The following is a 24,434-nucleotide window of genomic DNA, read 5'->3' on the forward strand; positions in this document are numbered from 1 at the left end:
ACACTGTCTGTCAGTTATGTAACATAAGAGATTTAAATAGGTTTAAATAGGATTAAATCTGACTTTTAAAAAAAAGCAAAAAACAGCAGGCATACATTTTCTCACTGTGTGCTTTGAACACAAACCACCATCAGAGGGCGACACCACTCCTTTAGAATCTATCTTAAATCCACTTGAAGCTGTCTTCACCAGGCCTGCTTCATGTAGGACCCTACAGCCCTGGATCTCAAAGGACCCCCACATTGATACATATATGGCCGAGGACCCCCGTCTGAAAAGGTTTTGTGCCAGAAGAGAAGATCTAGTTCTATCTAGTTTGTTTTTAAAAAGTAAAGTGATTCAAAACTTTCCAATATATTGTCGATATATTAAAACATAATCTAAAAAAGCAGATGTGCAAATGTACTTTATTTATTTATTGTTAAAGCTCACTACAAGCTCACAACATGTGAGCTTGTAGATAGGCTCTTTTAATTATTTTAGATTTTGGAAATAAAAAAACTAAGATTCCCTGTAGGTAAAAAGGGTTTATTTACCTGTGACCCGTAAAAGAAGAGTGTCAAAGGAGCTCTGTAGACTCAAATAAAATGTATAGAATAAAAGTATCATTAGTACGTTCACTATAGATCAAAACCTGCAGTGTGAAATGTCTCCATAGACTGTTAGAATAGAAGAACAAAGCAGTGATCAGAGACACTTTATTCACAACAAGTCTATTTATACTGTGTCTTAGATCATCACAAACCCTCCACCACACATCACATCACATCCACTGGCTCTCTGTTGTTCACTACACTGTCCATCTATCACTATGAAGATAGAAAGTACACTACACTACAATACAGTGTCCAGTGACACTATAAAGGCATAAAGTACACTACAATGACACAATACAGACAAAGTATACACTACAGTGTCCAGTGACACTATAAAGGCATAAAGTACGCTACAATGACACAATAAAGACATAAAGAACACTACAACCCTACAAAAAGTACCCAAATAGACTAATTGATATGCTGTGTTTGGATCCAGTGTGATTGGACATGAATTTTGTAAGAAATCAGCTCTGCGTGGTCCTGGGCTCCGGTGATGGCGACAGTCTATTCACTGTCTCTGAGACGTTTGTCCCTAGCCGCCTCTTTAAGGACGTCCTCTAGTTTGTCTCTCATCTTGGACACAGCAACAGTCACGTCTTCAGAGTATCTCAGAGGACGGACATTGCTGCTGACCGGGTGTGTAGACTCACTGATCGTTGAGAGGGAGGAGGTGTAACTGTGTAGAAAATGGATGTGATCCTCTGTGAGCGAGAGCTGCTCCAGCTCAGCGTGTTTCCTCCTCAGGTCAGTGACCTCCTGCTCCACACGCCTCCTCAGTTCTTCAGCACGACTCACTTCACGTTCCTGCTGCTCTCTGATCAGCTCCCTCACCTCAGATCGTCTTCTCTCAGTGGAAGAGAAGAGCTCAGTAAAGATGGTGTCACTGTCCTCCACTGCTCTGTCAGCACAGTGGTTGATGGACTCCACCTCCTGGTGAAGCACCTTCACGTCTTTCTCTCTCTCCTGGATTCTCTGCTGGATGTTCTGCTGACTCGTATAAAGTTCTCTCTGTCTCTCAGTCCATTCTGCTGCAGCTGAGATTATAGTTTTATATATTTGGTGGCTAATGGTGCTATGGCACCATTAGCTGGTGCCATAGCAACCAGCTAGTCTTCCTGGGGTCCACACAAAAAAACATACAAAAACAACTATTACAGTTGTAAATATAAACGTATTAAATGTCAGTACTCAACACACGATACATTATGTAGCTAACAAATAAGATCGCTAAAATTGCATCTGAGCAAAACAGAAAACAAAAAAAAAAACAAAAATACACAAAAAACAAAACTAAAAAAGCTGTGATTACATTGTGACCTTTGTGTTCTTCCACGGAGCTCAGAGAACAGACAGGAGGAACATCCTGGAGGCCTGTCTTCTTCAGGCTCTCCACCAACTCAGCCAACATGGTGTTTTTGTTCAGAACGGGTCGTGGGTTGAACGTCTGTCTGCATTGTGGACAGCTGTTTCGCCCCCACTGATCAACCTGGTTCCAGAATCCCTCGATACACCCACTGCAGTAGCTGTGTCCACAGGGAACAGTCACTGGATCCTTCAGTAGATCCAGACAGATAGAACAGCAGAACTGTTCCTGAGCCAGTTGAACTCCTTGCTGCGCCATTTTAGTACGACTGACTGACTGTTGGACTAACATACAAGTTTAGTTTGGTTTCATTTCCTCAGGAAACACATGACAAGGGAGGTTCTTCCGAGTATTGCCTCTCACACTAGAGGCCGTCCCTGAATCGATAAGGGCCAATGGTAGCACACACTGAAAAACTCCCTACTGCGCCATTTTAGTACATCTGACGGGTTCATGTCCTCAGATATCACATGGCATGGGAGGCGTGTGTGTGTGTGTGTGTGTGTGTCCGTGTGTGCGTGTGTTTGGAGGGGGGGGGGGGGGGGGGGGGGGGGGTCTAAAGAGGTAGTAGTTCACTGTGAGTCACTGGTAGAAAATGTTTTCATCCTGTTGAATTATCAGTCAGTAGTTTTCTTCTTGTGTTCCATCTATAAAATAAACCTCAATTAAAACTTTGTTGAACTTTTAAAGACAAAACACACTGTAATATACAACCTAAATACGTCTAATAGAACTGTAAATAAGGAAAAGAAAAAAAAGACACACACATACACACACACACACACACACACACACACACACACACACACACACACACACACACACACACACACACACACACACACACACACACACACACACTAGGGGCCGTCCCCAAATCTAACTGGGCCAATGGCAGCACACACCGATAAGCTCCGCCCCTTCATATACCCACACTGTAGCTATGATCCACAGTCAGTTTGAAAGACAATCTGAGAGAGAGCAGAGCTCACAACAGCAGCAAAGACAGAAAGAGAGAAAGAGAGAGAGAGCTCACAACACGACAATACATTATATACACTACTACACACACTACCAGTGGTGTAAAGTAACTAATTACCTTTACTCAAGTACTGCACTTAAGTACAATTTTGAGGTACTTTTACTTCAGTTGAGTATTTCCAATTTTCAATACTTTTACTCCACTAGGCCTACACCTTAGAGGCAAATATTGTTCTTTTTACTCCACTACAATTATTTGAAAACTTTAGTTACTAGTTACTTTGTAGGTTTTGATTATTATTACAAAACATACATTAACCACTTCAGCCCTATATAAACTTTGGCTATTTGAAAATAGCCGATCTACAAGCTCACAACGCGTCACGATGTGAGCTTATACATCTGCTATTTTCAAAAGATTTTAATACATTTTACACGTTGTATGATACCCTGTGAAACGGGACATTCTGCACAATGAGTACTTTTACTTTTGGTAATTTAAGTATAGTTTGACGCCAATATTTTTGTACCTTCACTCAAGTCAATTTTGATTTCCGGGCTTTTACTTGTAACAGAGTATTTCTGCATTGCAGTATTTATACTTTTACTTGGCTTGGCTGTTCAAAAAATAGCAGATCTACAAGCTCATAGTGCGGCACCGAGTACCGCACTGTGAGTCTTGTAGATCTGCTATTTCTTTTTAAAAATAGTGGAAAAGTTGTGCAAATCTTTGAATGAATATATGGTTTAAAGCGAACATTTTTAACTCTGATAGCCTATGTGCATCTGGGGGTCCATGGAACAACATATTTTGAGATGGGGGTCCGTGGCCAAATACATATCATTTTGGGGGCCCTTGACATGGAAAAGTTGGAGCACCACTGATATAGATACTGTTAGGATTTAGATCTGCTACTTTTGAATAGCCAAATAAATCTAAAGATGCGTTCCCGGATTGAATGGGTTAAACAACAACACAAATATAAAGTGAGCACAAATAAAGCAAGGTTTGCAGCACTTTAATAAAACATAAACACCTAACAATAACCACAGTGTAAAGCACACACATGTGTACACGAGCACACTAACACAAATATATATTTAATGTCATTGGGTATTGTATTGTAGAGATGTGTATTGTTTCATGTTTTCAACCAACCTTTGCCCTATCAGTGCTACATGTAGGTACTTATTTCAGTCATTATTTTCCCAGCACACAAAAGGAGCAGAATAGCCCCCACCTTTGCAAAAGCAATGCACTCAGGGTGACACTTTATATTGATTTAGTCTTTTTCAACAGATCAGCCAACACCCCTATATGGAACACCCCCAGTATTAAAACACTGTATAAAGAATATTGTGTTTTAGCAATCTTATGTTTTTATGCCCAATGTTATAATGATCGTTATTTTCAATATATATTTTTAGGATCAATATGAATTATTCTATTGTTTGCTACGCAGCACAGACACAGTACAGAGAGCAGAGCTCACAGACGCATGAGGATAAACTATAACATTGCATCACAAATGTAATGATTTACACTCATGTAAAGTGAATTGTAAATAAAATGCATTATTATAAAAATAAGGTCAAATAAATCATTTGGTTGTCAACAGAAAAGTAAACTTTTTGGAGGCTGACAATGTTGACCTTTAGAGGAAAAGAAACAAACATCATCATCTACTTGAGGTAACACAACTCAGCAGTGTTTCCGTCACAAGAGGAAAGCCAAAGTCCAGCATGGAGGCTGTGGGTGAACGTGGTCTGGACCGTGTGGAGGAGAGTCATGGAGTCACAGTCAGACACGCTGTAGAAGGACAGAGTACCTGCACTGTGGTCCAGGTACACTCCTACTCTGGACGACACACGGCCTGGGATGGGAGTTTTAACGTCGCCGTGAATGAAAATATAACGTTGTTTGGTACACTGCAAAGACCACGACTTATAGTTGAATCCAAATGCACTTTGCGTCCCCGTTCTGCTGATATCTTGATATGAGACCGCTACGCTGACGTAGTTCCCACGCCACTCTACCTCCCAGTAACGGCGTCCAGTCAGACCGTCTCTGCTCAGAACCTGACACGTTTCGGTGAATCTCTCTGGGTGATCGGGATATGATTGGTCTTCGGGCGTTCTTGCTACCTTTCTGTCCCCGTTGGACAGAGACAGGCATTGATATGCTGTGTTTGGATCCAATGCGATTGGACATGAAAATTGTAAGAAATCAGCTCTGGTCTTGGGCTCCGGTGATGGCGACAGTCTATTCAGTGTCTCTGAGACGTTTGTCCCTGCCTCTTTAAGGACGTCCTCTAGTTTGTCTCTCATCTTGGACACAGCAACAGTCACGTCTTCAAAGGACTTCAGAGGACGGACATTGCTGCTGACCGGGTGTGTAGACTCACTGATCATTGAGAGGGAGGAGGTGTAACTGTGTAGAAAATGGATGTGATCCTCTGAGAGTGAGAGCTGCTCCAGCTCAGCGTGTCTCCTCCTCAGTTCAGTGACCTCCTGCTCCACACGCCTCCTCAGTTCATCAACACGACTCACTTCACGTTCCTGCTGGTCTCTGATCAGCTCCCTCACCTCAGATCGTCTCCTTTCAATGGAAGAGAAGAGCTCAGTAAAGATGGTGTCATTGTCCTCCACTGCTCTGTCAGCACAGTGGTTGATGGACTCCACCTCCTGGTGAAGCACCGTCACGTCTTTCTCTCTCTCCTGGATTCTCTGCTGGATGTTCTGCTGACTCGTATAAAGTTCTCTCTGTCTCTCAGTACGTTCTGCTGCAGCTGAGATTATATTATGACCTTTGTGTTCTTCCACAGAGCACAGAGAGCAGATACACTGCTGATCGGTACGACAGAAAAGCTTCCTCACCTCATGGTGACGAGGGCAGATGTTCTCCCCAAGCTCGGGGGAGGCGTTGACCAGCTTGTGTTTCTTAAAGGCGGGAGACTGATAGTGAGGCTGGATGTGAGCGTCACAGTAAGACACCTGACACTGAAGACAAGTCTTCACAGCTTTTCGTTTTCTTCCAGTGCAGAAATCACAGGCCACATCTCCGGGTTCAGCGTAGTAGCAGTGATCAGGAGGAACATCTTGGAGTCCCGTCTTCTTCAGGCTCTCCACCACCTCAGCCAACATGGTGTTCTTCTTCAGAACGGGTCTCGGGTTGAACGTCTGTCTGCATTGTGGACAGCTGTATCTCCCTCTCTGATCATCCTGGTTCCAGTATCCCTCGATACACCTCCCACAGTAGCTGTGTCCACAGGGAACAGTCACTGGATCCTTCAGTAGATCCAGACAGATAGAACAACACAACTGTTCCTGAGCCAGTTGAAGTCCTTGCTGCGCCATTTTAGTACGACTGACTGTCTGTCTGACTGACTGAGTAACAGAGTGAGTTTTGTTTCCTCAGAGATCAAATGACATGGGAGGTTCTTCCTGGTTGTGTGTGTGTGTGGATAGGAGGGGTGTTTTAAAGAGACAGAGTCTAGTTTGCCGTGATTCATCGGCAGAAAGTCCATTCACCCTGTTATGAGTCATGCGCACACGCGCGCACACACACACACACACACACACACACACACACACACACACACACACACACACACACACACACACACACACACACACACAGTCCTGTGAGTTGGAGTTGGGTGCAGTGGTGTAAGGTAACTAAGTACATTTACTCAAGTGCTGTACTTAAGTACACTTTTGAGGACTTTCTACTTTTCGGGAGTGTTTCCAATTTTCAGTAGAGGAAAATATTATACTTTTACTCCACTACAATTATTTGAAAACTTTGGTTACTAGTTACTTTGTAGATTTGATTATTGTTACAAAACATACATTAACCACGTCAGCCCTATTTAAACTTTGGCTATTTGAAAATAGCAGATCTACAAGCTCACAACGCGTGGCCATGCAGCGCGTTGCGAGCTTGTAGATCTGCCATTTTCTCAAATATTTTAAATCAATTTCATACACGTGATAACTTGTGAAACGTCAGGAGATTCTGCGTAATGAGTACTTTTACTTGTGGTACTCTACGTATATTTTGACGCCAATACTTTTGTACTTTTACTCAAGTGGGGTTTGACGTCAGTAAGGGCATGTGGTCACAACGGGGTTTCTAGCGCCAAATCAAATGGGTTCAGATCTCCTGAGGAGGCGCGTCCGAAGCCTGTCCTGGACAGGGGTATAAAAAAACACATACAATACTCAAAGTAAAATTTTAATTCCAGACATTTACTTCTAATAGAGTGTTTCTACATTGCAGTATTGATACTTTTACTTAAGTACAGTAAAACAATTTGATTACTTTTCCCACACTGGTTGGGTGGAGGTGTGTTTAGCAAGAGCTTGTGGGAGGGTATTTGGCAGGAGTAGCAAGATGAAGCTGTTATGAAGATTACCATGTAGGCATTAAGCAGACGCCCTTTATCCAGAGTGACTTACAATAAGCAAGTTAAACACATACAGTACATCAAATGCAGAGAGACAGTGTGGTGCCTCAGTAAACTAGGATCCCAGGTAAACCAAGAACCAAGAAGTCTAAACCAGTGTTGATTTCGTCGACTAAAACTATGATGTAAAATGTCCGTCGACTACCTTTTTTCACTGACGAAAACGAAATAAAAACAAAATAAAAACTAAGCTATATTGACAAAAACTAAGATATATATTATATTGACAATTTCATCAATACATAAAAACTAGACTAAAATGTTAGTGAGCGACTAGAGGAAAAGAGATCCAGTAGAACTAAAAGACAAGTCATTTTATGTTTGGTTGCACTCGGGTGTTGCGCTCTGAAAATAGCCGATCTACTGGCATGCAGAAACACATGTTTACATTTCCAAAACAAAACTATAGACATCTAAAATGTATGTACAATTAAAAGAGTGTAAAAAGATATGTGGACAGAGCTGTGTTACGTGGCAACTAAGAGAACGCAGCTTTACAAACCATAGGAAATATTGTGCATCTGCTGTTAGAATAGTTATATATACACATATCATACGCAACGATTAGTTGGTATAAAGCTTTTGAAAGAAAGAGCAGCAACATTTTGCAGTCAAAACCTTTGAGATTAGAAGTAGTTTGTCAAATGTATTTAAAGTAGCACACAAATAGCAGCGCTTTTTTAAATGTATTTAAAGGTAGTTGCTCTGTTTGTTCAGGAGTTGTGTGTACTCTGAGATCAACAGGGTGAGTTGTGTGTACTGAGATCAACAGGGTGCAGCAGATTATATGTGATTAGTAGACCTTTGGGTGTCATTATATGACTGACAGCTGATAGTGGAGGGGCGGGGCAAGCATTAGCTGACATTCTTGAGTAAAAGTACAAAAGCATTGGTATCAAAATGTACTTCACGTACAAAAAGTAAAAAGTACTCATTAAAGTCACATCGCGATGCATTGTGAGCTTGTAGATCTGCTATTTTCGAAAGGCCGAAATGTATATAGGGCTGAAGTGGTTACTTTATGTTTAGTAATAATACTCAAAATCTACAAAGTAACTAGTAACTATAGTCTTCAAATAATTGTAGTGGAGTAAAAGTACAATATTCTCCTCAGACATGTAGTGGAGTAGAAGTAAAAGTACTGAAAATTGGAAATACCCCAGTAAAGTAAAAAAAATACCTCAAAATTGTACTTAAGTACAGCACTTGAGTAAATGTACTTAGTTACTTTACGCCACTGGTCAGTGCTTGACTGTACCGTCATGGCTGAACTAAATCATTGCTTTACCGTTTTATACAACAATGTCCCAGTACACTTTACACTGATAATGAAGAACGTCAGGCAGCAGGTTACAGTACAGTCATACATAATTAATACAAACACAATACACATGCAGTCAGACAAGAACATTTAAGCAACTAAAGCCATAGTTCTCACACCATGGACCCAGGCCAATGGCAGCAGGCTGATAAAAAAAAAAAAAAAGCTTTTCTCCTCAAACAATGAATCAGCTGACCAAGCTGACATGAAAGAGCTGACCAAGAAAAACTTTAAAGGGATAGTTAACTCCCCAAATTTTTTTCCCCCATCGATTAGTCACCCCATGGACACTTGAATCAAATGGACTGCTAATGGCAAACCTGATGGCGTTGGTCTTTGCACCCACTCAGTGGCACTGAACAACATACAGTATAAGTGTATACAGGGTATCTGCACAGTTCTAAAGTTACAATTTAATTACTTTTAAGATCTTTTAAATGCCAAATTGGCCAAATTGTCAAATATTACATAAGAAAGGGGCAAACATTGTGAAAATAGCCGATCTACAATTAACAACGCCTTGCAGAGCGAGGCGTTGTTAGCTTGTAGATCGGCTATTTTTCACAATATTTATCTGTGCTCTTGTCAGGGTGGGGGTCCCCAGTTCACGTAGGATTATTTTGGGGATCGCAGCTTGAAACGTTTGGGAACCCTTGCTTTAATCCACTTTAGCCCTATTTTGCATTTTAAACAAATCTGTAATAATTAAAAAAGATATATATTTAAAAGGAACACAAATCTCTGCCACAAAATCTTTTCAAATGGTCCGTGGTCAATTTGGGACCACTGTCCTGTACAACTTTCCCTCCTTCAGTTCCAGTGTTTCATCTATGTTATTTGCTGTCTGTCTTTCTTTCTTTCTTTGCTGCTGTTGTGAGCTCTGCTCTCTCTCAGATTTTCTTTCAAACTGACTGTGGTTCACAGCTACAGTGTGGGTCTATTAGGGGGGCGGAGCTTATCGGTGTGTGCTGCCATTGGTCCGTTTAGATTTGGGGACGGCCTCTAGAATGTGTGTGCTTTCAGATGTGTGTCTTTTTCCTTTTTCTTATTTTGTATGGTTGTATTACAGGATGAAAACTTTTTCTACCAGCAAATCACAGTGAACTAGACACCCCCGTCCCGCCCTCACCCAAACACACACTAAACTGGGAAGTGCCTCCCCTGTCATGTGTTTTCTGAGGAAATAAAACCAAACTAAACTTGTATGTTAGTCAGTCAGTCGTACTAAAATGGCGCAGCAAGGAGTTCAACTTGCTCAGGAACAGTTGTGTTGTTCTATCTGTCTGGATCTACTGAAGGATCCAGTGACTGTTCCCTGTGGACACAGCTACTGCGGGAGGTGTATCGAGGGATACTGGAATCAGGATGATCAACGAGGGAGATACAGCTGTCCACAATGCAGACAGACGTACAACCCAAGACCCGTTCTGAAGAAAAACACCATGTTGGCTGAGGTGGTGGAGAGCCTGAAGAAGACAGGACTTCAAGATGTTCCTCCTGATCACTGCTACTACGCTGGACCTGGAGATGTGGCCTGTGATTTCTGCACTGGGAGGAGACTGAAAGCTGTGAAGACTTGTCTTCAGTGTCTGGTCTCTTACTGTGACACTCACCTCCAGCCTCACTATCAGTCTCCTGCCTTTAAGAAACACAAGCTAGTCAAAGCCTCCAGCGAGCTCCAGAAGAACGTCTGCTCTCGTCACCATGAGGTGAGGAAGCTTTTCTGTCGTACCGATCAGCAGTGTATCTGTTCTCTGTGCTCTGTGGAAGAACACAAAGGTCATAATATAATCTCAGCTGCAGCAGAACGTACTGAGAGACAGAGAGAACTTTACACGAGTCAGCAGAACATCCAGCAGAGAATCCAGGAGAGAGAGAAAGACGTGACTGTGCTTCACCAGGAGGTGGAGTCCATCAACCACTGTGCTGACAGAGCAGTGGAGGACAGTGACACCGTCTTTACTGAGCTCATCTCTTCCATTGAAAGGAGACGATCTGAGGTGAGGGAGCTGATCAGAGAGCAGCAGGAACGTGAAGTGAGTCGTGCTGAAGAACTGAGGAGGCGTGTGGAGCAGGAGGTTACCGAACTGAGGAGGAGACATGCTGAGCTGGAGCAGCTCTCACTCACAGAGGATCACATCCATTTTCTACACAGTTACACCTCCTCCCTCTCAAGGATCAGTGAATCTACACACCCAGTCAGCAGCGATGTCCGTCCTCTGAGATACTTTGAAGATGTGACTGTGGCCGTGTCCAAGATGAGAGACAAACTAGAGGACGTTCTTAAAGAGGCAGGGACAAACGTCTCAGATACAGTGAACAGAGTGGATCTTTTAATGTCAACACAAACAGAACCCAAGACAAGAGCTGAGTTTTTACAATATTCATGTCAAATCACACTGGATCCAAACACAGCAAGTAAAAACGTGTCTCTCTCTCAAGGGAACAGAAAGGTAACACTGATAAAACCACAATCACATCCTGATCACCCAGACAGATTTACTGAAACACGTCAGGTTCTGAGTAGAGAGGGTCTGACTGGACGCCGTTACTGGGAGGTAGAGTGGAGTGGATGGGAAGTTGATGTAGCAGTCTCATATAAAGATTTCAGCAAAACAGGGAAAGAATGTGGATTTGGATACAGCGATAGATCGTGGTCTTTACAGTGTGACAAACAGCGTTATATTTTCAGACACAAATGCATTGAAACTCCAATCCCAGGCTGTGTGTCGTCCAGAGTAGGAGTGTACCTGGACCACAGTGCAGGTACTCTGTCCTTCTACCGTGTGTCTGACACCATGACTCTCCTTCACACGGTCCACACCACGTTCACCCATAGCCTCCATGCTGGACTTGATCTCCTAATACCTGGAGACACTGCTGAGTTTTGTGACGTTGAGTAGACCAGCGCTTCTCAAAGTGGGGTCCGGGGACCCCCAGGGGTCCTTAAGGGAGTTCCAGGGGGTCCCCAGCTAAATGATAAATAGTAACCAAATGAACCCTTATGGTTCTGTAACTCAGACAGTGTACAAATGTGTACATTTGTACACTCTCAGAGTTAAATTAACACTGATTTTACAATATAAATTGGGGTCCCAGAGATATAAATGTCATTACATGGGGTCCGTAGGACCGTAGCCTAATGTATGCATTACAAACTGGGGGTCTTTGAAATTAAAACGGTTGAGAATCACTGCTAGAGCCGTAAAAAACTTCTCTTAAGGGGGTCCCTGGCACATCTTTTCAAATGGGGGTCCGCGGGATAATAAGTGTCAATTTGGGGGTCCTTGACATAAAAAGTTTGAGAACCACTGAAGTAGACCGTCTTTTGTTTTGTCTCTCATGATGAATCATTTCTTTATCGTTCTGTTTTGTGTGTTTATTCTTTTTTTCTCAAGGTCAACATTCTCAGCCTCAAAAAGTAAACTGTTATGTTGATTTAAATAAAACAAAATAGTTTATCTAAGGTTTATTGTATTTATTTGGCTCCTATTTTTTGTATTATTTTATTATTTGTATTACAGCATTGTAAGCCTGTTCATTAGGTGTATTATAGGCCATTGGTTCTCAAAGGGGGGTCCGGGGACCCCCAGGGGTACTTGAGGGGGTTCCAGGGGATCCACAGCTAAATGATGGATAGTTACGAACCAAATGGACCCTTATGGGTCTGTAACTCTGAAAGTGTACACATGGAACCAAATGGACCCGTTAGGGTCCATTTGGTTCCATTTGTACACTCTCAGAGTTAAATTAACATTGATTTTACAATATGAATTGGGTTCCCAGAGATAGATAGGGGGTCCCTGGCTTATCTTTTTCAAATGGGGGTCCGCGGGCTAATAAGTGTCAATTTGGGGGTCCTTGACATGAAAAAGTTTGAGAACCACTGTTATAGGCTATATTGAATTACACTGCATTTCTGGGAGTCTAATGGCATTAATGGAGAGGAGGGGGAGACAAAGTCTTTAATTATAAAATGGATTAAAGTCCAAGACAGATCATGTAGTCTTTCTGTGTGACTGTGATGTTAATATGGTCCATATGAGTTTATACACTGCCCCCTGGTGGCCAATAATGGTCATTAAGGTTCTACTGTAAACTCTTGACACTAGAGTTCACTTTATATCTTTACATCTCTTTTTGTCCAGTACTGTCCTTCACTGGTTCTCAATGTGTGGTCTGGGGACCCCCAAGGGCCCTTGAGGGGGCTCCCAGGGCTTTCCAGCAAAAGGAGGAACAGTTTAATCCAGTGGTTCCAAAAATGCGGGTCCCCAAATTATTTTAGGGGGTCCCATGATCAGCTTAATGTGCAACATTGTTTTCTCACTCAACAGTAAACAAACCAACATACAGTATAAGTGTATACAGGGTATCTGCACATTTATAAAGTTACAGTTTAATTAGAGCTGGCGAAAACTTCTGGGAACTCAGATTACAGTTTAATAACTTTTAAGACCTTTTTAATATCAAATTATCAAAAAATACATGAGAAAGAGGCAAACATTGTGAAAATTGCCGATCTACAAGCTAACAACGCCTCGCAGTGCGAGGCGTTGTTAGCTTGTAGATCGGCTATTTTCACAGTATTTATCTGTGTGCTTGTCAGGGTGGGGGTCCCCTGTTCATATAGGCTTATTTTGGGGATCGCTGATGTGCCGTGGCAGACCTGTCACTCTTGGTTCAATAAAACCCTTAAGTCCAGTTTATAGACGACATACACAGAAACTACCTTTTACATGCGCAAGGCATCTTTATTGACAAACAAGGGAGATTCCCTCTATACTATGTGAATAAAAGAACAGCAAATTAATGATATTAAAACAATACGACCTGATATATCACAAAGGCAAATCGCTCCACATCTAGTCTGCATGCAAACAAGCGTTCGGTTGAGCGCCTGGAGAATTCTGAAGTTCTTATCTATTACATTCAGTATATCAAGGCTGTGGCTGTCAAGGCCTTCCTTCTTACAGCACACTCTACTCTATAAAGTAAAGGTTGACGGCCCAAGGTTCCACAATGGACCATCAGCAGCTTGAAAAGTTCCAGAACCCTTGCTTTAATCCACTTAAGCCCTATTTTGCATTTTAAACAAATCTGGAATAAAACAATATAATAATAATAATCAAAAGGAACACAAATCTCTGTCACAAAATCTTTTCAAACGGGTCCGCGGTCAATTTGGGACAAAAGTCCTATACAACTGTCCCTTCTTCAGTTCCAGTGTTTCATCTATGATATTTGCTTTCTTTCTTTCTTTGCTGCTGTTGTGAGCTCTGCTCTCTCTCAGATTGTCTTTCAAACCGACTGTGGATCACAGCTACAGCGTGGGTCTATCAGGGGGGCGGAGCTTATTGATGCATGCTGCCATTGGTCCGTTTAGATTTGGGGACGGCCTCTAGAATGTGTGTGTCTTTTTCCTTTTTTTTTATGGTCAGTGTGTTTTGTCTTTAAAAGTTCAAAGTTATAAGGTTTAATGTGTAGATGGAACACAGGAAGGAAACTGCTCACTCATATTTCAACAGGCTGAAAGCGTTTCCTACCAGTGAATCACAGTGAACTAGAACCCCCCCCCCCCCCCCCCCCCCCCCCCCCCCACACACACACACACACACACACACACACACACACACACACACACACACACACACACACACACGAAGAACCTCCCTTGTGTTTTCTGAGGAAATGAAACCAAACTAAACTTGTATGTTACTCAGTCAGTCAGTCAGACAGACAGACAGACAGACAGACAGACAGACAGTCAGTCGTACTAAAATGGCGCAGCAAGGAGTTCAAGTGGACCAGGAACAGCTGTGTTGTTCTATCTGTCTGGATCTACTGAAGGATCCAGTGACTGTTCCCTGTGGACACAGCTACTGCGGTGGGTGTATCGAGGGATACTGGAACCAGGAGAATCAGAGAGGGAGATACAGCTGTCCACAATTTCCACAATGCAGACAGACGTTCAACCCGAGACCTGTTCTGAAGAAGAACACCATGTTGGCTGAGGTGGTGGAGAGCCTGAAGAAGACAGGACTCTATGCTGGACCTGGAGACGTGGCCTGTGTTTTCTGCGCTGTAAGAAAACGAAAATCTGTGAAGACTTGTCTTCAGTGTCTGCTCTGCGAGGAGGCGAGTGGAGCAGGAGGTCACTGAGCTGAGGAGGAGACATGCTGAGATGGAGCAGCTCTCACTCACAGAGGATCACATCCATTTTCTACACCAGGAGTCTTCAACGTTTTCAGGCCAAGGACCCCCTAGCTGAGAGAGAGATGAAGCAGGGTCCCCCTCTATATTGTATCAAATTGTGTTTCAACTTTTTTTATTTACTTGGTCTGCTCTTTTCCCCTCTACACCTATACTTCTTTGTCAAAAAATGCCGATCTACAAGCTCATAGATCTGCTATTTTTGGCTTAGGTTCTCCTCAGAAAAGGAAACACAAAAATCATATCACACAGAGATTTGGCGGACCCCCTGTAGTAACTCTGAGGACCCCCTAGGGGTCCCAGACCCCCTGTTGAAGACCCCTGTTCTACACAATTACACCTCCTCCCTCTCAACGATCAGTGAATCTACACAAGCAACGTCCGTCCTCTGAGATACTTTGACCATGTGACTGTTGCCGTGTCCAAGATGAGGGACAAACTAGAGCATTGGTTCTCAAAGTGGGGCCCGGGGACCCCCAGGGGTCCTTGGGGGGGGGTTCCAGGGGCTCAAATGTTTTACTTAAGTAAAAGTATCAATACTGCAATGTAGAAGTACTCTGTTACAAGTGTAAGACCAGAATTAAAAATGTACCTGAATAAAAGTACAAAAGTATTGGTATCAAAATGTACTTAAAGTACCACAACGTCACCTTATTAAACTAATGGCCTAAGTCATTGTTTCAAGGTTTTCAGGAAAAATAAAAAACTGATCCAGAACAAAACTATATGATATTTCTTAATCATTTCACCCAAAATGTTTATAACAAATTATGACTATTTAAATAGAAATAACACTGTCTGTCAGTTATGTAACATAAGAGATTTAAATAGGTTTAAATAGGATTAAATCTGACTTAGGCCAAAATAAAAAGCAAAACAAATTACAAAATGGCCTAAATCAGTAAATAATTTGGCTTAAGTCACAAAACCGTGTGACTTAGGCCAAACAAAAGGCATATTTTGTCCTAAGTCACTCTAGGGAGTTAGGCCATTCTACTAAAAGGAGAGTGAACAGCATGATCCTTTTCAATTAGGAGTTGGGCCATTTTACCAGAGGTGGCCAGTGTCATGAGGACCTGACTTAGGCAAAAATATGATTTTCCTCAAAAAATGACTTAGGCCATTAGTTTAATAAGGTGAAGACAAGTAAAAGTACTAAAGTGTTTGAAAATAGCAGATCTACAAGCTCACAATTTGTCGCGTTGTGACGCATTGTGAGCTTGTTGATAGGCTATTTTCAAAAGAGTTTAGATAAAGAAGATGATGATGATGATGACTGCAGGTTGTGCATTATGCCATCAGGGCCGTGCACTTCCCAGCAGTGCACACCAGGGGGCACAGTCTACAAGCACATGGACACAGTTCACATTATTCCAGCAGAAGCAGATTTTCCAAGTTCACTGAGTTTATTAATCACAACAAATAAAAAAAATAAGATTAACAAAGGCGTTAGTGTTGCATAACGGCATGAAATCAAAACATTCAGACAATTATTCAAATTCAGCCAACTGGGAGATATGAGCGATACTATTCTTCAGACTCCACCTCAGCCCCTAAGCCTTGACGACCTTTCAAAGGTTAAAATGTCATTTAGATTTAGACTGTTATGTAGACAGATCATTAGATAGACTGTTATGTAGACAGATCATTAGATAGACTGTTATGTAGACAGATCATTAGATAGACTGTTATGTAGACAGATCATTAGATAGACTGTTATGTAGACAGATCAGATGGCAGGTTCATTTGTAGACCTGGCATCCTATAGTGTGTACAGTTTAAATGTAGTTTTATTTTTATTAAAGTTATATCATATATCTATGGTCCTAGATTACTATGTCTATGCATTTGATGTATTACCTTGTGTTGTCCTTGCTTACTGTAAATCTGTAAATCGCTCTAGATTAAGAGCGTCTGCTAAATGCTTCAATTGTATATTGTAAATGTTGGTACGAGTGAGTGTGTGTGTGTGTGTGTGTGTGTGTGTGTGTGTGTGTGTGTGTGTGTGTGTGTGTGTGTGTGTGTGTGTGTGTGTGTGCTTTCGTGTGCGCACGTGCGTGTGCTAGGCAGGCAGGCAGGCAGACAGACAGACAGACAGACAGACAGACAGACAGACAGGCAGACAGACAGACAGACAGACAGACAGACAGACAGACAGACAGACAGACAGACAGACAGACAGACACTTGTACTAACATTTACAATAGATAGACAGACAGACAGACAGACAGACAGACAGACAGACAGACAGACAGACAGACAGACATGTAGATATTAGGCTTACAGTAAGTGGAGAGACTCTGGTTGCTACTAGAGACGGTCATTTCAGTAATAATAATCACATGAAATGTATATTTCAGTGAACTTCCCACAGAGCCATGTGTCTGTCCCCTCCCCGGTCACCAGACTTGTCGACCCAAGACAGCTCGACCAGCCGCGATTTTGAGACAGCTCGACCCAGATCGACCGGGTCTGGTTGTCTGAAGTAGTAGCTCTGTGTAACCCCTAGAGGGTAGTAGAGTACAAGGTACAAGGTGACGGTGAGGGAGGTCCTGAGTATATTTATAGTATATTTAAGAGTAAATATTGTAAGCATGCTCCCCCAGTTGCATACTTTTTTTTAAGAAGTGTTATAGTATATTTAAGAGTAAATATTGTAAGCCTGTTTTGTCCTCCTCTCCTCTAAAATCATTTGAAAGTAGCAGATCTACACTAGTTGCCATCATTAAACACAACACAAGAGGTGAAATGAATTAAAGTAACTGTTATTTTATTTGACAAAACAGGGCAGTGTGAAACAATTTCAATGATTGAAAAAAAGGTCAAAAATAGTAGTATATACAAAAAAATGTGAAATAAAATGTATATTCAAAAACATAACAAAATCACTGGCTAAAAAGCATCAGATGACCATTGCTCATCACTGGGAAACTGGGTATAAAGAGTAAAACATTTAACAACACCCCACTTTTTGCTGTGTACAAATAATATAGTGTATTCAAAGCACAGCATACAATCAATAAAGGCATTACCATTATAACTATAACTTCTTATATATCTGACTTTTATACTTCATGTGATTATTCACAAAACCCCTAGGAGAGGTCTTACTCTGCTATGGGGATGGATGGATGATGGTGCTGATGATGATGGCTGATAGCCTTAGGAATGTGATTGATGTTGTTGATGGCCTGTGTCTCTGTGTTTCTCTGCATATAGCTGCATTCTATATACAGTTTTAACTTTAAAGGGACATTAAGCATGTATACAAGTCTTACATCCATCAAGCTATGGGGATGAATGATGGTGCTGATGATGGGTGCTAGCCTTAGGAATGTGATTGATGTTGTTGATGGCCAGTGTCTCTGTGTTTCTCTGCATATATCTGCATTCTATATACAGTTTTAACTTTAAAGGGACATTAAGCATGTATACAAGTCTTACATCCATCAGTGTTTGAGGTGATGAAAAGGAAATAGGCTGAAGCTAAACATTTATGATAGCCTATCCTTCCTTAAATGTATAGCTCTCATTATTAACATTAAAAAGATATGCCAATAATAGAAATACCAGATCCTTTAGATTGATTGAAGTTTGCACAGGAAAAGGTACCAGTACAGTACATGAGTTTACTGTTACAAGGTCAACTAAAATGATATAACCAACCAAAAAAGCCTATAGTAACTGTAGTTACTAGTTACTTTCCATCAGTGTTTGAGGTGATGAAAAGGAAATAGAGTGCAAGAATAATTGTCAGACAACACAGAGCTGCTGCTAATGTGTAGACTGAACGTCACTTTATGACTGAATGACAAAATAATCATTTCCATAACACATACAAATAATATAGTGTATTCAAAGCACAGCATACAATCAATAAAGGCATTACCATTATAACTATAACTTCTTATATATCTGACTTTTATACTTCATGTGATTATTCACAAAACCCCTAGGAGAGGTCATACTCTGCTATGCTATGATCAACTCACAGTACAAGCATACATGTATACAAGTCTTACATCCATCAGTGTTTGAGGTGATCAAAAGGAAATAGGCTGAAGCTAAACATTTATGATAGCCTATCCTTCCTTAAACAAGGACACGGTCATATGCTGTGTAGCATACATATTCACCTTGTAAACAAAATGTAAGTAAGATGAAATATGCAATATAAATGAAATCCCAATTATAATATTTGCATCTCATATACGACAACACTGACTGAGCTGCTGCTAATGTGTAGACTGAACGTCACTTTATGATGTTCTGTAAACGGCCTCTGGGTGGCTCCCTTTAGCTTCCATTAGCCTCCATTAGCTTTGTAACGAGTGCAACAAAAACACCAACACAGTCCCACACCAATACAGTTTTGAAGCTAAAGCATTCATAGAAACTTATTATAACATGGCAACTTTGCACTTTACCTGAAAAGGGGAGAATAAAGTGAGTGCAAGAATAATTGTCAGACAACACAGATTGAGGATCGCCAGGCTGAACCAATTGATAATAGACACACTGTAAGGATTTAGAACTGCGGTCAAGCTGGCCGCTCTTCAGAGAGAGTCGGTCGCACCAGCAGAGCTGAGGTAAGGAGGTGTCTAATGGCTGTGCTTGAAAGCCTTATCACATCAAGAAGACAATAGGGCTTGAGGTAAGGAGGTGTCTATCTCAATGGCTGTGCTTGCTTGAAAGCCTTTGGGCTTGTTTCACCCTGACAGACAAATAATAATTCTTTGGTAAATCAATGTACATATTATTATTATTATGTCTCTCTCTCTCTCCCTCTCCCTCTCCCCCTCTCTCTCTCTCTCTCTCTCTCTCTCTCTCTCTCTCTCTCTCTCTCTCTCTCTCTCTCTCTCTCTCTCTCTCTCTCTCGCGGTCCGGGTCGAATTTGGGTCGAGTTGTCGGGTCCAAGCGGGTCGACAGCGGGTCGACCGGTCCGGGTCGAGCTGTCTTGGGTCGACAGGTCTGGTGACCCCCTCCCCCTCCCCCCCACTAGATGATGACACACCCGATAACTGTCTCCTAATGATGATAATTATTCCAGCACATGATGATAATAATGATAATAATAATTGCAGCTCTGCTGCGATGCCTTAGTGAAGCTGTCACTGTGAACCACCGCGGCCATAATGAACACTTTCATAGTTAGACTGGCTTTGCTTAACCCATTGAGACCTGAAGCCGATTCTACATGTCTCCTAAATCCCAAAAGTTTTCTAAAAAACCTATGTTTCTATATCAGTGGTGCTCAATCTTTTTCATGTCAAGGACCCCCACAATTATATGTATTTGGCCGCAGACCCCCATCAAAATATGTTGTTCCAGGGACCCCCCAGAAGCAAAGATTTGAGTTAAAAATGTTCGCTTTAAAAATATATATATTCAAAGATATACACACATTTTCACGATTTTTCAAAAATAGCAGATATACAAGCTCGTAGCGCGGCACTCGGTGCCGCGCTATGAGCTTGTATATCTGCTATTTTTGAATAGCCCAAAGTGTAAAATAATGCTTTTTAGCTCAAATCTAAAAATGACACAGTTAATGGGTTAATTCCCTGACAGTCTTTATCAGTGGTAGATCTTAGTACGTAGATTGTATTATTATTACTTTTTTTACATAAGTAAAAGTAGCAATAACACAAGTTACACAACATAAAAAATACTGTAAAAGACCTGTATTTGATATTTTACATCAGTGATAGGCCAAAAGAATTGGTATGGAAATATACATATTAACCACTTAAACCCCAGCATCTGTGTTCTGGGAAAACCTTTGCCGAAAATAGCAGATCGACAAGCTCACATAAGTGAGCTAGCTTGTCGATCGGCTATTTTCAGCAAAGATATGTAGAGGGAAAACAGAAAAGACACTAGACTTACTTCGGCTATTAAAAAAAAAGTAGCCTATCTACAAGCTTGCAACGCGTCGCAATGTGAGTACCACCGTGTGTCAACACAGACAGGATCTATATATATATATATATATATATATATATATATATATATATATATATATATATATATATATATATATATCATATTCAGCCATTTTGATAACAGTGTATAGACCAATTACTTGTTTACTAACATTGAAACTTGAAAAGACACCTATTCTCTCAGGCTTATGGCATATTGTTGTTTGTTGTTTGTTTGTTAATTTGTCTGTTAGTTGCTCATTGTTCTGATGTAAAGCGTCCTTGGGTTTATGAAAGGCGCTATATAAATTCAAGCTATTATTATTATTTTTGAGACTGGACACAAAGGTGATTGTTTCACGCAATCAATTCCCAACCTGTTGTTTTGGGGTGCGCTGGTTTCAGCACACCCCAACCCCCTCTTGTGTGTTGGCTTGTGAGGCGCGTCCTAGCGAGACCTGACATAATGGGTTTCATTGCACGCATACTGTCGTCTGTTAAGGGGTCTATATATAGGTATCCGAAATCGTCACAAACCTGCAAAAAATGTATAACCCCCCCCCCAAAAAATGATTATTTTCGCCCGCACGGTCTTGGCTTAAATGTTGTCACCTACCTGAATGTACTATATTGTGTTTACAGGAGAGACCCCTGTGACTGAACACACACTCTGTAGCAATGATTACTATCACAATATAGTACTCTAACCTTTTTAACACTTACCCTGCCTTTAATTCATGAAACAAATACGGAAAAAAAACACAGAAAGTTATAATAATATAACTTTCTGTGTTTTTTCCGTATCCATATAATGGAGATTAGAGGGCTCCTGCCCGAAAGCAGTAAAATGTACTTAGTTCTTTTCCAACAGAGTTTGATTGGTTTTGGTTAACCCATTAACACCGGGAACGCAACTACAAATGTCTTCAAAATCAGTTTTCTGAAAATGTATGCAACGTATGTTGCTATACTATCAGTGGTGCTCAAACCTTTTCATGTCAAGGACCCCCAAAAGGATATGTATTTGGCTGTGGACCCCCATCTCAATATATGTTGTTCAAGGGACCCCCCCAGAAGCAAAGATTTGAGTTACAAATGTTCGCTTTAAAATACATCATATATTCAAAGATTTGCACACATGTTCAAGATTTTTTGAACTCGGCACTCTGTGCCGCGTTATGAGCTTGTAGATCTGCTATTTGTTAATAGCCAAAGAAATCTTAAAATGACACAGAGATGGGTTCCCGGATTGAAAGAGTTAATTCCCTGACAGAGTGCACTCGTCTCTCGAGCTGTTTCACGTCTTCGTGGCAGTAATCCTCTCTGGCAGATTGAAGTCGGCGCTTTCCCCCCAAAAAAACAAAAGACTTTCTGCTGCTTTTCACTGACATAGTGAGGGCTTGTTGGGATTTTTAGCACCCGTTTTGAACGGATTGAGTTTATTTTAGTAAAGCAATTAGTATCGATTGTGGGCCCCATTTTTCGTCGGTTCCTTACCCCTTATCCCTAAATGTCTCTGCCATTTTTTACTATTTAAAAAAAAGAAATCAAATAGTTCAACTAGGCGATCTATATCGACGTGTTGTGAGCTTGTAGATCGGCTATTTGAACTATTTGATAATGTTTTTAAAAATAGTAAAAAAAAATGACAAAGAAGTTTAGGGATAATGGGTAAGGCACCGGCGAAAATAGGGCCCACCGTCTTTCTCTTTTGGATAAATCCCTGTCAGGGGTTGTGAAGATTAGAGCTTAACCATGATTATGACTATTTTTTCATGATTATTTTACTTGACGATTCATTGTCACACAAATAGTTGCGATTAACGATTTAATCGCGTTTCTGTCCTTGGACATTATTGGAACATTATGAATGAAAATTACATTTCTGATTGGCTTTTATAGCCTTCGCAAAACAAAAGTTGCACAGGGCAGATATGACAAATAACACATATTTAATTACTTTATGCTTAAAAAATAAACATTAATAGTGGAAATTGCCAAGCTCAAACCATCTGGACCTCATCCACAAAACCCTCTAACCTGGGCTGATCTACTTCTGTAGTCGTTTCTGATCCTGTCCTTCAGGGACGTCACAGGCTCTCAGAAGGTGGGGGGGGGGGGGGGGGGGGGGGTGGACTTTTGGTGGACTATACCACTTATTTTATACTTTGGCTATTCAAAAATAGCAGATATACAAGCTCATAGTGTCGTGCACCGAGTGCCGTGCTTCTCTTCTCTTCTCTTCTCTTCTCTAAATACATGTTGTGTATCATTAAACCACATGGCCTACAGTACATCACCATTGCATCACGGTCAACAACAAAAAAATCATACAAATCTTGTCGTTCCCCCTCATTATGTCTGTTCATTTCAGTGTCCCGCTCTTCTTCTTCTTTCTTTCTTTTTGTTCCTCCCCGTCGTCTTCGATGAAAAATGACTCCATGTCCCATCATGCCTCAGGGCTTTTCCCTCCTCCTCCTCTAGAGCTTTGGACCAGTGGGAGCAGCGAGCCTAGCGGATGCTAATGGCCCGCTAACTCTTAATCACGCCGGTCTGTCTGGGGCTTTAATTGCCTTGGCTGTGTTCCCATCAGGCCATCTGTCTCTGCCCCCCCCCCCCCACCATGGGGTAATGAGCTGTCTCACACTCCACCAGTGGTGTACAGTAACTAAGTATATTAAGTACTACTTAAGTACAATTTTGAGGCTTTTTTAACTTTACTGGAGTATTTCCTATACTTTTACTTTATACTCCACTACATCTCAGAGTCAGATATTGTACTTTTTACTCCACTGCAATTATTTGAACACTTTATTGTCTCCGCCAGGCCGAAGGCATGGTGGAGAGTATGTTTTCGTTCCCGTCCCGCTGTGTGTTTCCCCTCCCCTAGCCAAGCTAACATTGATCAAGCTTCACGTGACACGTGACAATATGTTGTCACCAATGCTTTTGATTGGCTAGAGGGACGCATGACGAAATAAAATCCTATAAATAGGTGTGTCACTTCCAAAGACTAAAGAGGTAATCAATAGCTTAGACAGGATTATTCAGGAACAGTATTTTCCAGTACAAACAGAGATCACAGCTGAGATCACACAATGCAACTAACTCTCATTACGCAAACTGAAGAAGCAGGAAATCATCGTCTGAAACCTCATGAAGAAGCAAAGGCGCAACGCCGACAGCAGAAGGCCAAAGCTAAGAAACAGAGACAAAGAGCACTGGAATCCCTAAATGACAAAAAACGAAGACGAGCCACAAATGCCGACAACATGACACAGCAAAGATTGCTACATTCTCTGGAAGAAAAAGTACAAGAGTCTGTAAAGAACATCGAAAGGAAAATAAGTCACTGGTCACAGTATTCAATAGATTAAAGACAACATCAACTAGAAAAAGTGCTCCTCGGAGCACAGGTCTCCGCCAGGTCAGGTAAGCTATTGTGGCCTCCTGGTGGCGCTATAATAGGCCAATGTGAAAAGGGTGCCATTTGTTCTTAGGCCTTGCACGACAATTGGACCCTGACTGCATTCATGATTTGAGGCATTTTGTTAAAAACATTGGTTT

At 41.4% G+C, this 24,434-nt stretch overlaps 3 protein-coding genes across 3 annotated transcripts; 1 reads left to right on the top strand and 2 right to left on the bottom strand.

The window, feature by feature from the left end:
* Positions 1-808: 808 nt before the first annotated feature.
* LOC311056756 (uncharacterized protein) lies at positions 809-2,220 on the bottom strand (the record flags this gene model as incomplete). Its single annotated transcript, XM_084073562.1, has 2 exons — positions 809-1,671; positions 1,997-2,220. The coding sequence occupies 2 exons, from the start codon at positions 2,218-2,220 to the stop codon at positions 1,104-1,106; spliced, it is 792 nt and encodes a 263-aa protein (XP_083929688.1). The 3' UTR covers positions 809-1,103.
* Positions 2,221-3,980: 1,760 nt separating this feature from the next.
* Positions 3,981-6,328, bottom strand: LOC311056661 (tripartite motif-containing protein 16-like). The gene has a single exon (XM_084073456.1). The coding sequence runs from the start codon at positions 6,298-6,300 to the stop codon at positions 4,627-4,629; it is 1,674 nt and encodes a 557-aa protein (XP_083929582.1). The 5' UTR covers positions 6,301-6,328; the 3' UTR covers positions 3,981-4,626.
* Positions 6,329-9,962: 3,634 nt separating this feature from the next.
* Positions 9,963-11,636, top strand: LOC311056757 (tripartite motif-containing protein 16-like; the record flags this gene model as incomplete). The annotated part of the gene is made up of 1 exon (XM_084073563.1): positions 9,963-11,636. One exon carries the CDS (start codon positions 9,963-9,965, stop codon positions 11,634-11,636), a length of 1,674 nt encoding a protein of 557 aa, XP_083929689.1.
* Between the last annotated feature and the right edge of the window lie 12,798 nt (positions 11,637-24,434).

This window comes from Gymnoscopelus microlampas (assembly GCF_963454915.1).
Source record: "Gymnoscopelus microlampas genome assembly, chromosome: 12".
Taxonomy (NCBI): Eukaryota; Metazoa; Chordata; class Actinopteri; order Myctophiformes; family Myctophidae; genus Gymnoscopelus; species Gymnoscopelus microlampas.